This window comes from Danaus plexippus (assembly GCF_018135715.1).
Source record: "Danaus plexippus chromosome 9 unlocalized genomic scaffold, MEX_DaPlex mxdp_24, whole genome shotgun sequence".
Classification (NCBI taxonomy): Eukaryota; Metazoa; Arthropoda; class Insecta; order Lepidoptera; family Nymphalidae; genus Danaus; species Danaus plexippus.
This window is the reverse complement of record NW_026869847.1, coordinates 2,879,075-2,891,164: the sequence shown is the minus strand read 5'-3', so window position 1 is coordinate 2,891,164 and position 12,090 is coordinate 2,879,075. Positions and strand designations below refer to the sequence as shown.

At 31.4% G+C, this 12,090-nt stretch overlaps 1 protein-coding gene across 5 annotated transcripts; it reads left to right on the top strand.

Moving 5' to 3' along the window:
* The first annotated feature begins 241 nt into the window (after nucleotides 1-241).
* Nucleotides 242-11,864, top strand: LOC116767787 (uncharacterized). 5 transcript variants are annotated; one of them, XM_061527272.1, is made up of 28 exons: nucleotides 242-416; nucleotides 1,115-1,170; nucleotides 1,242-1,363; nucleotides 1,553-1,700; nucleotides 2,050-2,169; nucleotides 2,246-2,336; nucleotides 2,404-2,517; nucleotides 3,218-3,462; nucleotides 3,941-4,058; nucleotides 4,145-4,277; nucleotides 4,364-4,482; nucleotides 4,554-4,666; nucleotides 4,998-5,207; nucleotides 5,626-5,737; nucleotides 5,844-5,958; nucleotides 6,181-6,320; nucleotides 6,496-6,618; nucleotides 6,818-6,904; nucleotides 7,214-7,324; nucleotides 7,859-7,950; nucleotides 8,277-8,420; nucleotides 8,674-8,832; nucleotides 8,992-9,092; nucleotides 9,350-9,536; nucleotides 9,780-9,971; nucleotides 10,377-10,482; nucleotides 10,821-10,956; nucleotides 11,337-11,864. In XM_061527272.1, exons 1-28 carry the CDS (start codon nucleotides 390-392, stop codon nucleotides 11,483-11,485), a joined length of 3,570 nt encoding a protein of 1,189 aa, XP_061383256.1. In that variant the 5' UTR covers nucleotides 242-389; the 3' UTR covers nucleotides 11,486-11,864. The 5 variants fall into 5 exon arrangements, with proteins under 5 accessions (XP_061383256.1, XP_061383255.1, XP_061383257.1 ...); XM_061527271.1 differs by having other exon boundaries at nucleotides 5,817-5,958; XM_061527273.1 differs by lacking the exon at nucleotides 6,818-6,904 and having other exon boundaries at nucleotides 5,817-5,958.
* Nucleotides 11,865-12,090: the final 226 nt, after the last annotated feature.

The window sequence follows — 12,090 nt, the reverse complement described above, 5'->3', positions numbered from 1 at the left end:
CAGTCAAGTAAGAGATAAACGACATATTTTTAATATGGTTAATGTGAATTTTGAGTATAAATTTTTCTTATTTCTCAAGAATCATATAGAAATATCGACGCAAGGATTGTTTTAATAGGATTCCATCCCTGGTAACTAGTGTATTGGGTTCGCAAGTAGTATTTATTCAAACATCTGTCACAAAAAAAATGAATAAAAACAACTGTCATTTAATATTTTATCATTATTTGGACCTGGAATATTTTTAAGCATGACATTGCACTTCAGTTCATTGTATATAAATACTGTCAAAAATTTTTAAGGAGTTTTGGGCGTTTTTAAAAAGTTTAAGGACAATATTTTGTGCAATATGTTACATATTCCTACATTACTCGTTTTGTGAATTTGAAATGATAAGGAGTAATAGTTTGGAAAAAGTGAGTACCTACACATATAAAGTATTATTTAAATAATTCTCCGATATACTCGAATGCTCGATACAAAATAATTCATTATTGAAAATAAAAACTGGTTTTAAAATATTTAAATATCCCTTTTTTTTCTTTTATTTCATAATAAATATTAAAATACGAGTAAAGTGAGTGATTCACTATGATGTTATTATATTTTAGGACTTTATAATCGGCTTGATATAAAGATCATGCGAGCTCTTTAAATATATAAAATCAGATGATCTTATTACAAAAACAAAATTCTAGAACTACAGACGAGTTTCCTTTGAATTAGCTATGGCCTTATACTTACTTACTTACTTTACTTCTTTCCTCAATGACTAGTAAGCAGGATATTGTAGAGCTTAGGAAGACATCAAAACCAAACTGCTACTTAAAATAAAAAAAGCATTACATATATTCTTTAAAAGTGATGGTTCCCAAACAAACAAAAACATCAAAGACAAACAAAAGCCTAGAATAATAATGTTGTTTCCGTGCATACAAAACTCATAATGACACCTCTCTATATCGTTTTTTAACTGCCTACTGCTTAAAACATCAAATTCTGCGTTTTATTGTCCAAGAATGACTTAATATTGGGACGTTATTTATTTCTGAATGTTTCTAATGTAAAATATGTTTCGTATAATCTTTACCTTACATATTATTACTTCCATCAGGTTCACAATACCAATGTTTCAAATTCAACCAACGATAATGTCCATACGGGGCCAGGGTGAGATTTTTTTGTTACTAATTAATAACAACTACAAATCAACACTCCTTTTCACCGTCTGTTATTTTTAGTTCTGGACTGAAAAAGCGGTCTAAAAGATATCAGTTACAGGAACGTTACCATATAACAATTAAGCCTAAACTCCATAGAAGTAGCTCATTATCTGATCTCTCTCCGAATTCAAGCGATTTTTGTGAGTGCAAACTATTGTTAGTACTTCCTTTGTTTTAAATACTTTCTTTTATTTTGTAAAAAAATACACACATAATGATGTCAATTTAATACTGTAATTTTTTTTTACAAACCGATGCAAACTTATATTTTATTTTTAAACGTTATTTAGATTGTAATACTTTTACCTCAAAATTTAAAAAAATTTCAGCACTAGATTTTCTAAACGGCACGAAAAATTATTTATATAAAAATCGTTTGGATAAAATAGTATATGAAACATCTGGAGACGCCGCAGAAATATATTGGTCTAAAGATTTAATAGAACAGCCATTTATGTCTCTAAAATTGAAAGGAAAGTAAGTACTTTAATTGTCGTAAAATAGAAAATGATATTTTTTTACAGTATTTAATAAATAAGGAAAATATATAAGCTGTTACACATTCGAGGAAAACTAATTATCATACAATATATTAAGCAATGAATAACAAGGTGTAATAATAATCATGAAAAATTTTCCAAACAATCCAATCTAAACAATTCCACAGAAAAAAAAGCGTTGGTAGTCGTTATGTAATTCTGTTATACAAAACGTGTTAACTGATTTAACATAAAATAAACATTTCTATGTAGAAAAATTTAGACGTATATTTTAATTAATCATCGAATAGAAAAGAAAATTATTTACTTTTTAATAAACTCTTTAGAAAATCTAAAAAGAAGTCTCAAATGCTTTCTACTAAAACATACGCCTCAAAATTTGCCACTGAATATATTAGAAACCTCGAAAAGGATAACAGTGTGTCATCTTGTGGTGAAAATTTCAGGTAAATTTTGTCGTCTAGTACGATTCAACAGGTACAAAAAATAAAGCTTTTATTTATAAACTTAGTTCACTTGCAGTATTTGCAGCATGGAGGAAATGAACGCCCAAAAAGCTGCATTCCCATTTAAACCTACGCCTAGTGGGAATTTAAAAGTACAATCAAATCAGGTGAAAACATTTTACATAATATGACGAACGAGATTCTGTATGCGTTATTAATGACTTAACAACTTAGGTAGTGTTTCAATCGTCAACTGTTGGCGTCCTTTTAGCGGATCCAACTCAAGCTAAAGTGAAAGTAAAATTTGAAGGAAAAGCAACAGAAGATCAAACTGACCGCCAAATTCCTGTTAGTAACGATTTATCTCGTGTTTTAAATAATGGTTGGGAAAAAAGAAATCCATTATGTTTTGGTCGAGTGCTATAGTGATCATTAACTAAACCAACCTTTTTCCAATATGTTTTTGTCAAAGGGTTATGAGAAATGGACTAAATACGAATTATTTGCGAACTTGATTATGGTCCCAGCCTAGTGGAGTAAGGGTCTACTGTAGCCAAACTAGGACTAATCTCCAGTAAGCTTCAATTCTATATATGAAGGAGACTGTAAGGAAACCATTTATAATAAGTTGTTTCCGTATGTCCAAGCACTAAATTAAGATGTTTACTGTAAAACTTGAACCTAGCGATTGACCAGAAATGGACAAAATTTACCAAGAAAAGAGGTGTTGTATTCAAGGCCAGTCACGTCTATAGTGTACAAGAAATTTTAATCAAGAGAACCTTATAATCGAATACTAGAATTTTTCGCCAATAACGATCAAGAGTTCTATAACAACGAAATTACAAAGCTACCTTTAAAATGACAACACATATATTATACAATAAAATGATTTATATTTATATTTGACCCAAATAGGAGGAGGTAGGAAATGTTAAATAAAGTCATTAATTTCACACAACAATAATGGATTCTTTTTCCCTTACCTCACTATGTTTATTAGATGCATTTTTTATCATTGATATTATTATTATGTATTATATAATAGGACGACAGCAATGACTCTGAGCCACAGCTCCAGTTCGGACCTAAAGTTGCAATCGCAGCACAAGCCAAAATCGCCGGTACTTTTAGAAATTCAAATAAGAAATCACATGGAGTGAAAGAAGAAAAAGGAAGAGATTTAACCAGCCTTGGCTACGTACAAACGGAGACACTTGATTGGACAAGAGTACAATTACCAAAAAAACAAGATCTTTTTCAAGAATTTTATCGAAGAATACATAATTTTATGTATGTCCTCACAGTTTGTAAATCAAATTATTTCATTTCAAACATCACTAGAAGTAATATAATAATTATTTTAGATGATATTTAATAGGCGGCCTACTTCATGAATCAATAAACTCAAATTCCAACCCTAATCTATAAAAAAAAGTAAAAGTAGAGTTATATACTAAATAATATCCGATAACATTTTTCAAAAATAGAATTATTAGAACATAATAAACGACATGTTTATAAAATCACATAATTGTACGGGATAAAATATATATTAGTTGTTGTTGTTCTATAGGATTTTATCATACACAGAAGTGATTTGAGTGAAATTTTATTTCATAATCAAAGTTGCGGAAAAAATGTGACTCGGTGACGTCTGTTAATCGTAGTATAGGCATAAAAAGGACGTCATAACTGATAGTATTGTAACTAATAATATTCACAATGATTTTCTGTGTTTGTTGACAGTCTTAATATGCTTATTTTTTAGCAATACAGATACGGTTGTACGTATTGGTAAAGATGAATTTCTCTGCCATCGTATAGTTCTGCAGATATATTCGGCCTTTTTTGACGTCAATAACCAACAAGTAATTGAATTGTCCAAAGTAAGTACTGAGAATAAAACCATGTGATGTCAGAAGAAACAGGTAGTTAAGTAGTTGGTAAAATGTATGACGAAATTATTTTCCAGGACAACGTAACATCAGAAGCTTTTCATATCATTTACGAATGGATGATATCAAACGGTCAAGAAAGTAATCGTATATTTAGAAAAGATAACATTCTGGATTTATTTTGTGCAGCTCAGTTTTTGGCCATAAAAGGTAAAAATATAACATTATATTTACTATATATTTAATTGGCAAACTTAAAAGTATTTTTTTACATACGTGTCATTTTCCTAAGATAGATTTGGAAGACCAATGTTGGTCATTTATTGTCAACGAACATATTTTTAACGAAGACACGGCCTTTGTTTTGTATAGAAAGGCGAGAGTCAGAGAACTGGTGCCCGTTATGGATATCATGGTAAAAGATAAATAGAGCGGGATTTTATTACCCTCTGACAGTTTACGATACAATAAGTCTGTGTATTGTAGGTACCACGTGTTATGAAATTTTTCTTACCACTAGTGGCATCTAATGATTTCCTTCAATTGGAACCGGATGAAGTGATGACATTCTTGAAATCTAATTATATAAACGTCACCAGGTACCTATTTTCTAGATTCCTATTAAATAAAATTTTTGTCCGTAAAAAATTACATTGTTTTATAAAATAAGATACCCGTAATAGAAGGTAATATAGTGCTAAACACAAATAACATAATATTCAGAAAAAATATTTTTACTAGTGTATGTCGCATATTTTCTCAATCCATATTTTGTATTAATTATAAAAAATAACCACCCCAAACAACCGACCTTAGTAAATGTATTGAAATGAAATATATACTAACGTTTAATATAATAAAAAGTTATTCCTTCAATCGTAACAAATCTTGATATAGAAGGAAACTAACGTGATTTTATTCGCCACGCAGTGAAATAGAAGTTCTCATGGCTGGCATCAGGTGGTTGTACGGGGACTGGGCCAATAGAAAACGACATTCCATAGAAGTGATGAAATGCGTTCGCTTTGGACTAATCTCGCCCTGGCAATTGGTTGACATTAAGAGAAACCCAGACAATGCTGAGATTTTGGAAATCATTAACGAAGCCGAGATACAACAGATGGTGGATGATGGGCTCGCGTGAGTCCACCCTAGTACTTTTTCTTTCAAATTCCCACGTTTTAGAGATTTTTCGCTAAAATTTACTAGATTTTTATCCCGCCCCCAAAGCTAAGTCAGCAATTCATTCTAAATCATTTTGGTGCTTCATTAAGTAAGAACTTTATGTACAAGATAATGATAAATTGGGAAGCTATAGTTTCTTGTTTTGATAAACATTTTAATATAAGCGTTACTACTTGTACTCGTATATCAAACTATTATTATTAACATCATCGTGACTAACCATTATTTTCCTTTAATACTTGAGATAAGTTTTTGCTAACACTGTTTATAGCTAACAGTACTCATTGTCCCTGTATTGATAATGGCTATTATAAAATAATGTTATAAATGATTTAGTATGGAACAATCCAGACAGTATGAAATATCATTACAGGTATGTTATAATTAAATATTGGTATGGTAACAATTCAAAAAATTATTACCATTGGATCGACGTGCTGGGTCTAAGTGAGCCATGCGAAAGAAACTGGATAGGCGAAGAAAAGGTATAACGAATTGTCACTAGCAATTATACGTTGAACATGAGGAAAATTATAAAATCTAATATTCCATGAATGATAACAGTTGCGTATAAAGAGCACATGTTCGCAGAATCACGGCACATACAGGGATTTCTTAAAATATCTCGAGCAGTTTTTATTACCAAAGGAACAGATGTATCAACATATGGCCATGATGCAAACCACGAAGCGTGATGATTGTCCGGGTAAACGACGGACAAAATTATAACTAATTTTAACACAGTGGATATTATTTAATATTATCTTAAACTAGCGTATGACAGACCTTTAAGAAATGTTTTTCTAAATCCAATTGATATATACAGTGATTTGGACCAATGACTACAGACATTTCCATAATTTTCCTCTTCAAAAATTGAAATCTAAATTTTTCACATTAATAACTGTCAAACAATATATAATATCAGGTAACATGCGTGGTCTAGACAATACTATGGACATGAAGAGACCGAAAATGGACTTTCCATTACCGGCAACTTTAAAAGGCCTAACTGGCGATAAGGAAAAGTTTCCTACAATGGGTGATTTTTACGAAGTTCGTAATAAGGTAGAAAGCATATATTTTATAAAGAAAATGAAAAACATTAGTTATTTTATTGTCGATTTCTCCTATATTTATGCTTACTATATTTTAACCATTTAACAATCAGTTCCTTTAATTTTTTATAGAAATTTGTCATAATATAAAATTCTAGTGTTTCAAAGTAAGCGATTATTTTTAGGAAAGAGGAAAAAGCCAATGTCCGTCCCCAAGTCGGTCGCCACCTTCGGTTGATACCGCAGCGCAATCCGTTTCGCATGAGCGAAAAAACGCTAACATCGAGCAAAAACCAAAAAAAAACGAAGCAAGTGCCCTTACAGATTATTATCATATTGTTGCATACTCTTTATAGAAGCTAGTGGTCTTATTTTTTATACTTTATTTTCGTTAAGCAGAAGATTCGATAATTTAAAAAATACAAAACGTCTCCTTCCATACGTTAAAGATCCTTTTTAGTAGACTCGTTTTGCATTTAACTCGAGTTAAATGCTATATTATTACAGGAAAATCGTACGATACAATCACCGTCATCACAGCAATGTTGCAAGCAAATACATGAAATACACATGTGCAAGTTACAGCCATCTCATGTAATATCAATTTATTTTTATTTATTTTCCGTCTTTATTTATTTAATTTTTTTTGTCTGTGGTTCCTCCCTAATGAAACGTTTTGTACAAATAAAATTATAGTCGATTAGAAGATGTTAAGAAATCGCTGAGCATAATAAAATTCATAATGAGATCTAAGATTATTATTCGGATTTACTACGCGGATTTTATTATTTAAAAACTACATAATCCCGACGTTTCGGTTACTTTGCAGCAACCGTGATCACGGGCAGACGAGGTAATACTAGTTTCATTTATAATAAAATTCAGTTTAAGTGTATGATATAGATTCCTTTCACCACAAAAATATATGAACAACCGGAAAAGGATTCTGCCGAGGATCTCAACACTACGAGTGAGGCGAGCAGCGAAATGATGGGTACCAGCACCAGTGATAATGTGAGAAAAAAATACATTATATTAGTCACTTGGCAACGTATTGTAATAACAAAAAAAAGATACATCAACAGAAACTTATTACGATTATTTTTTATTAACCCATATCATATTGAAATATCAACTGCAGTGATAAATAAAGACTTGACATTCAGGTGACAAAATGGTAGCAACTATTAACAGCTAAGTATGAGGTATTTCTATTTGCGAATGTATTACACAATAGGTAATTTGGAAGCAATATTAACCAGGTTCTTATTAATACCACGAACTAATAGTCAGCAGGTGACACGTGTCTATTTTAGTTTTGTTAACTATTCTCACAATAAACGTAGGAACATTTCATTAATGAGTGATATTATAAGTATTGTTACAATACATCTAACAGTGCGTTTGCCTTATTAGTTTACAAGGCTATTATTATTTTCCAGACATATTTAGCTACAAACCAAAAATACTTTAATTCTTTTAATGGGTTAGTTTTAGAAGTTCGTTATAAAAATTTATATCTTTGGTTATTTTTGATTCCTTTACTAGATGGGGTACATACATAGGCATAGCGAAAGGAAACATAGTATCGCGGCCAGTTACCTCGCTGCAGCCACCGCAGCGCTAAGTGGATCTAGGAGGTTTATTTATACTTTATAAAGATATATTTATAGATTAACTATATTTTGTTCTTATAAAACGCTTTCAAGCACATTAAGCAAATAATTAGAGATAATTAATTAAGCAAATAATAGGAGAGTTACTGTGGGTGGTGATAGCGAGCTAAAAATAAGTAATTCCGATGTTGCCAACAAATTATTGTAAATTAATATTGAAGCTATCTCTAAAAAATACAGTTTCTTGCACTTCTATGTAATATTTCTAATTTTATTAAGACGTTAGGTGTTATAATATAGTTCTAAAACGATTTTAATAAGTAAAATTGAAAATCCGTTTATTCCTACAGAGATTCTCAAAGCCCAACACTTCGTGGTCAAACTACGAACACAAGCAGAACAGAGGCGAATACATCCCCAACAGCTACCAAAAAATTTAGTCCACAGGCTTCTATATTTAACCAATCTAAAGAATCGCTGGCGAGGATAAATATGTAATTTTTTTTTGTTTTTGCGGTGTTCAAGAACTCACAATTTTACGACCGAAGTTTGTTTATTCATTTGAGATAACATCCTATATATCCTTATCCTTATCTCGTGTTTGCTATGAACAGACACCGCTTACGTCTGAGCGCTATCGATCCGCCGAATTTTTCCTATTTACCATGTCAACATCAGATCATTTGTTGGTAGAGCAAATAATTTTAGGAAATATTTCAACGTTTGCATAGTTTAATTCCTTATTAGGAATAAATTATCGACTTCGATACTTGGCCCATCGAACAAGAACTACATCGCTGAGGGTTCCCTTTTCAATTGGGATAGGGAAACAGTTTTGGTGTTTGGTGGAATAGATCCACATACCTCCTATGGCGTGGCGGGCAACACTGGCAAAGATATTTATAGGTACTTATTCTATTTTAAAAACGTTTTAGGACTTTTAAATACTAGTCATAATCATATCTTCACCTTATCGTAGCTGTGAGCAATGTATATGTTTTGAACAATTGCTAAATCTTCAATGAGTTATAATATTAAGTAACTTTATCTATCTCCATTTCTTAGATTCGATCCCGTTACAAATACATGGGATTTGGTCGGTGAACTTCCAGAGCCAAGACATCATCATTCAGTCGCTTTTTTGAGAGGAAGAGTCTTTCTCGTTGGTAATTTACTTAAAAATGTATAGTTAGACTTAAACTTTCTCATGCAATCGTTTCAAAATATACATAATAACGAAGTAATTTTAATTATTTTCATATATTGAATTTCATATGAACATAAAAAATATATTTTTTGTGATTGTGAATAGTCTTAATATAATATTAATCCCCTAATATTTTATATCTTTATCAAAATGTATTATTCATATTGATGGACATTAATAAAATGTTCATATATTTTGAATAAAATGTAATGAAAGGTGGAGCAGATCCTCGTGAGGATGATCTTCGAGGTAAATCGGTGGTGGTGTCGACAGTGTGGAGCTTTGAACCGGTAACACGCTCTTGGTACAGTGAATCAGGTTTAGCGACACCCAGGAAGAACTTTGGATTGGTGGTACATCGGATGGCATTATACGCGATTGGTGGTCAGGATAAAAAAGGGAGGTGAGATGTAATAAATATGATACAAATTTAAGAAATTTACATTTTTACAGCATTTCATGAGGTGTTCTTAATAATTGATAATTAAAACGATACAATTACAATTCACGTTACCAATCAAACTAACTTGTGATTATAAATATTACACTTCTAATTTGAAATAAAGAAGCTCAATTTCTCTGTTGCCGGACGGAGTCCAAAAAGTCTAAGGGGGTGTTTTTTTTAATTCCCTCTTGACTTTCTAAGGGTGCTTCGGTCAGTGGAGCGCTTCGATCCGAAGACCGGTTCTTGGAGCGAAGTCCGCGGGATGTGCGCGGCTCGTATGGCAGCTGCGGCGGCCAAGCACCGTGACTATATCTGGGTCGCTGGCGGCATGACCGGCGAGAAGAGGCGACCGGTCTGCGGCGTCGTTGAATGCTATAACTCTAATACCAACCAGTAAGTTGACTCGCTCTGCGATAATTAGCTTATTCAATTCCAAATGCTGAAGTGGTTATTCTCCTTTACCAGACACATAAGTTTTGATATGCCTTTTTGCGCTTATCTTGATTTCACTGTAGTACAAAAAAATATTTTTTTTATCAAGAGTTCAAAGAAAGAGATGCAAAGAAGCATGCCGATGTAACGAATAATCTAAATAATAATATAAGAAGAATATGTCAAACTAGATGTCCTAAGCAGATTGATTTTTCAATGGAAATGTTGAATAATTATTTTTGTTTATTTTAAACTTGTTTTTTCTATATAAATGTGAGATTAGAGTTCTGTTATCATCATATTACTTGAGGTATATAACAGTATACCTATGAAAAGTACTCGAAATAAATTTCTACTATCATAAAGGTGGACACAAATTCATAGCCTCCGTTTTCCAAGATGTTTCGCTACGTTGTTCTCTATGAACGATAAGTTATACATCATCGGTGGTGCTGGCAAGATATCAGAAAAGGTTCCGTACATTTGAAAATTTTTAGTATTTTTTCATAAATTTATAAAATTGGAATGGTTGTTTATTTTGGCATTTTATTTTTATCGCTTACAAAACCAATAAATTTGAAAGTTGCGTATTATTACGTATATTTTTCTGGAATCAAACTTTTTTTCATTATATTTCATTTAGTAGTTTTATTAAACATTTTATTTCAATTACTCATTGAAATGTTGAATGTAGTACTAGAGAACAAATTAATAAAAAATAGATGATGTATACTTTAGTAGTAACTAAACACTTTGATATTTTTAATAATAAAACTGAAAATACTTTTCAATGAATCGGAATTTCGTTAGGACAAAACGCCGAGTAGCGTTGGAGCGATAGACGTTTGGGATTGGAAAGACCGCGCCTGGAAACTTGAAACAGAAATGTCTATCCCGCGACACGGCCACGCCCTTGCTTACTTAGGCACTCAACTTATTATTATAGGTGAGGGTTCCTACCTAGATATTTGAGACGGAATGGTTTTTTTAAGTAGATTCCTAATAATATTAGATATACGATATTTTTTTATAACCAAACCGCAAACCGCAAAGAATCATAGAACAAAAATGTTACCATTGTTATGTCTACAATAAACGTACGTGCTTCAATGTGAGTTTCTAATATGAAACAAGGTCGGTTTCTAGAGAAAATAATCATATATCTGCATATTATAGATTACACTGCATGTTTTACAATATGAAGCATCTATATTGTTTTATACTTTGTATACTTTTAAAACTTAAAATCTTCTATGCATATGAATATTTCGAATTTATTGTACTTAATATATAATTGGAAGTAATCTCAATTGTTGTATGTCTCAGGGGGTGTCACGACGATTTATATGCGTGCCCTTAGCAATGTGGAATCGTTCTGTTGCGAGCGTGGCGCCTGGATCCGAGGGGTTTCGACCCTACCGTCACCTCTATCAGGGCATGGGGCTGTGACACTACCTCCTGCGTCTCTCATGTAGTAAAATTTTCCTTTAATATTTTCTGGCTCCTCTCTTCATGAAGGAACAAGGTCCATTTGCCGTACTATATATAAGTATTTTTGTCTATTTTCAACGATGACGTTCCTAAATATAAAAAAAAATATGTTTGTATGTTCTGTATTGTATCGTATTCAATTTTGTCTGATACAATTATGTATTATTTCGTAATTATTTTCTTTTTATATATTTCTTGTTTTTTTATAATATGTTGAAGAGTGTAAAACGGAAAATTTTTACTAATTATTTTTTTATACATTATATTTCCATCACAGGTAATATGAAAAGTAAGATTGATATACTTTAATAACAACATGGAAGAGTTCCAATAAGTTAATAGTTTTATATATATAAATATAAAGCAATCATCAAAACAGGATATAAGAAATTATACACTATTACAATCGTAAATACCATCAGCTTCCTCATAGATAATCCCAATAACATGTTACGTCATCCCAAGTGAAATCTCCAGTTAGTATCAAGATAAATTTTAATTTAATATTACCAATACTCTATGTTATGAACATATAAAATTGACAAAATATTTTTGTCTCATTTGCTATAACTTTGTAATATGCGTTTGT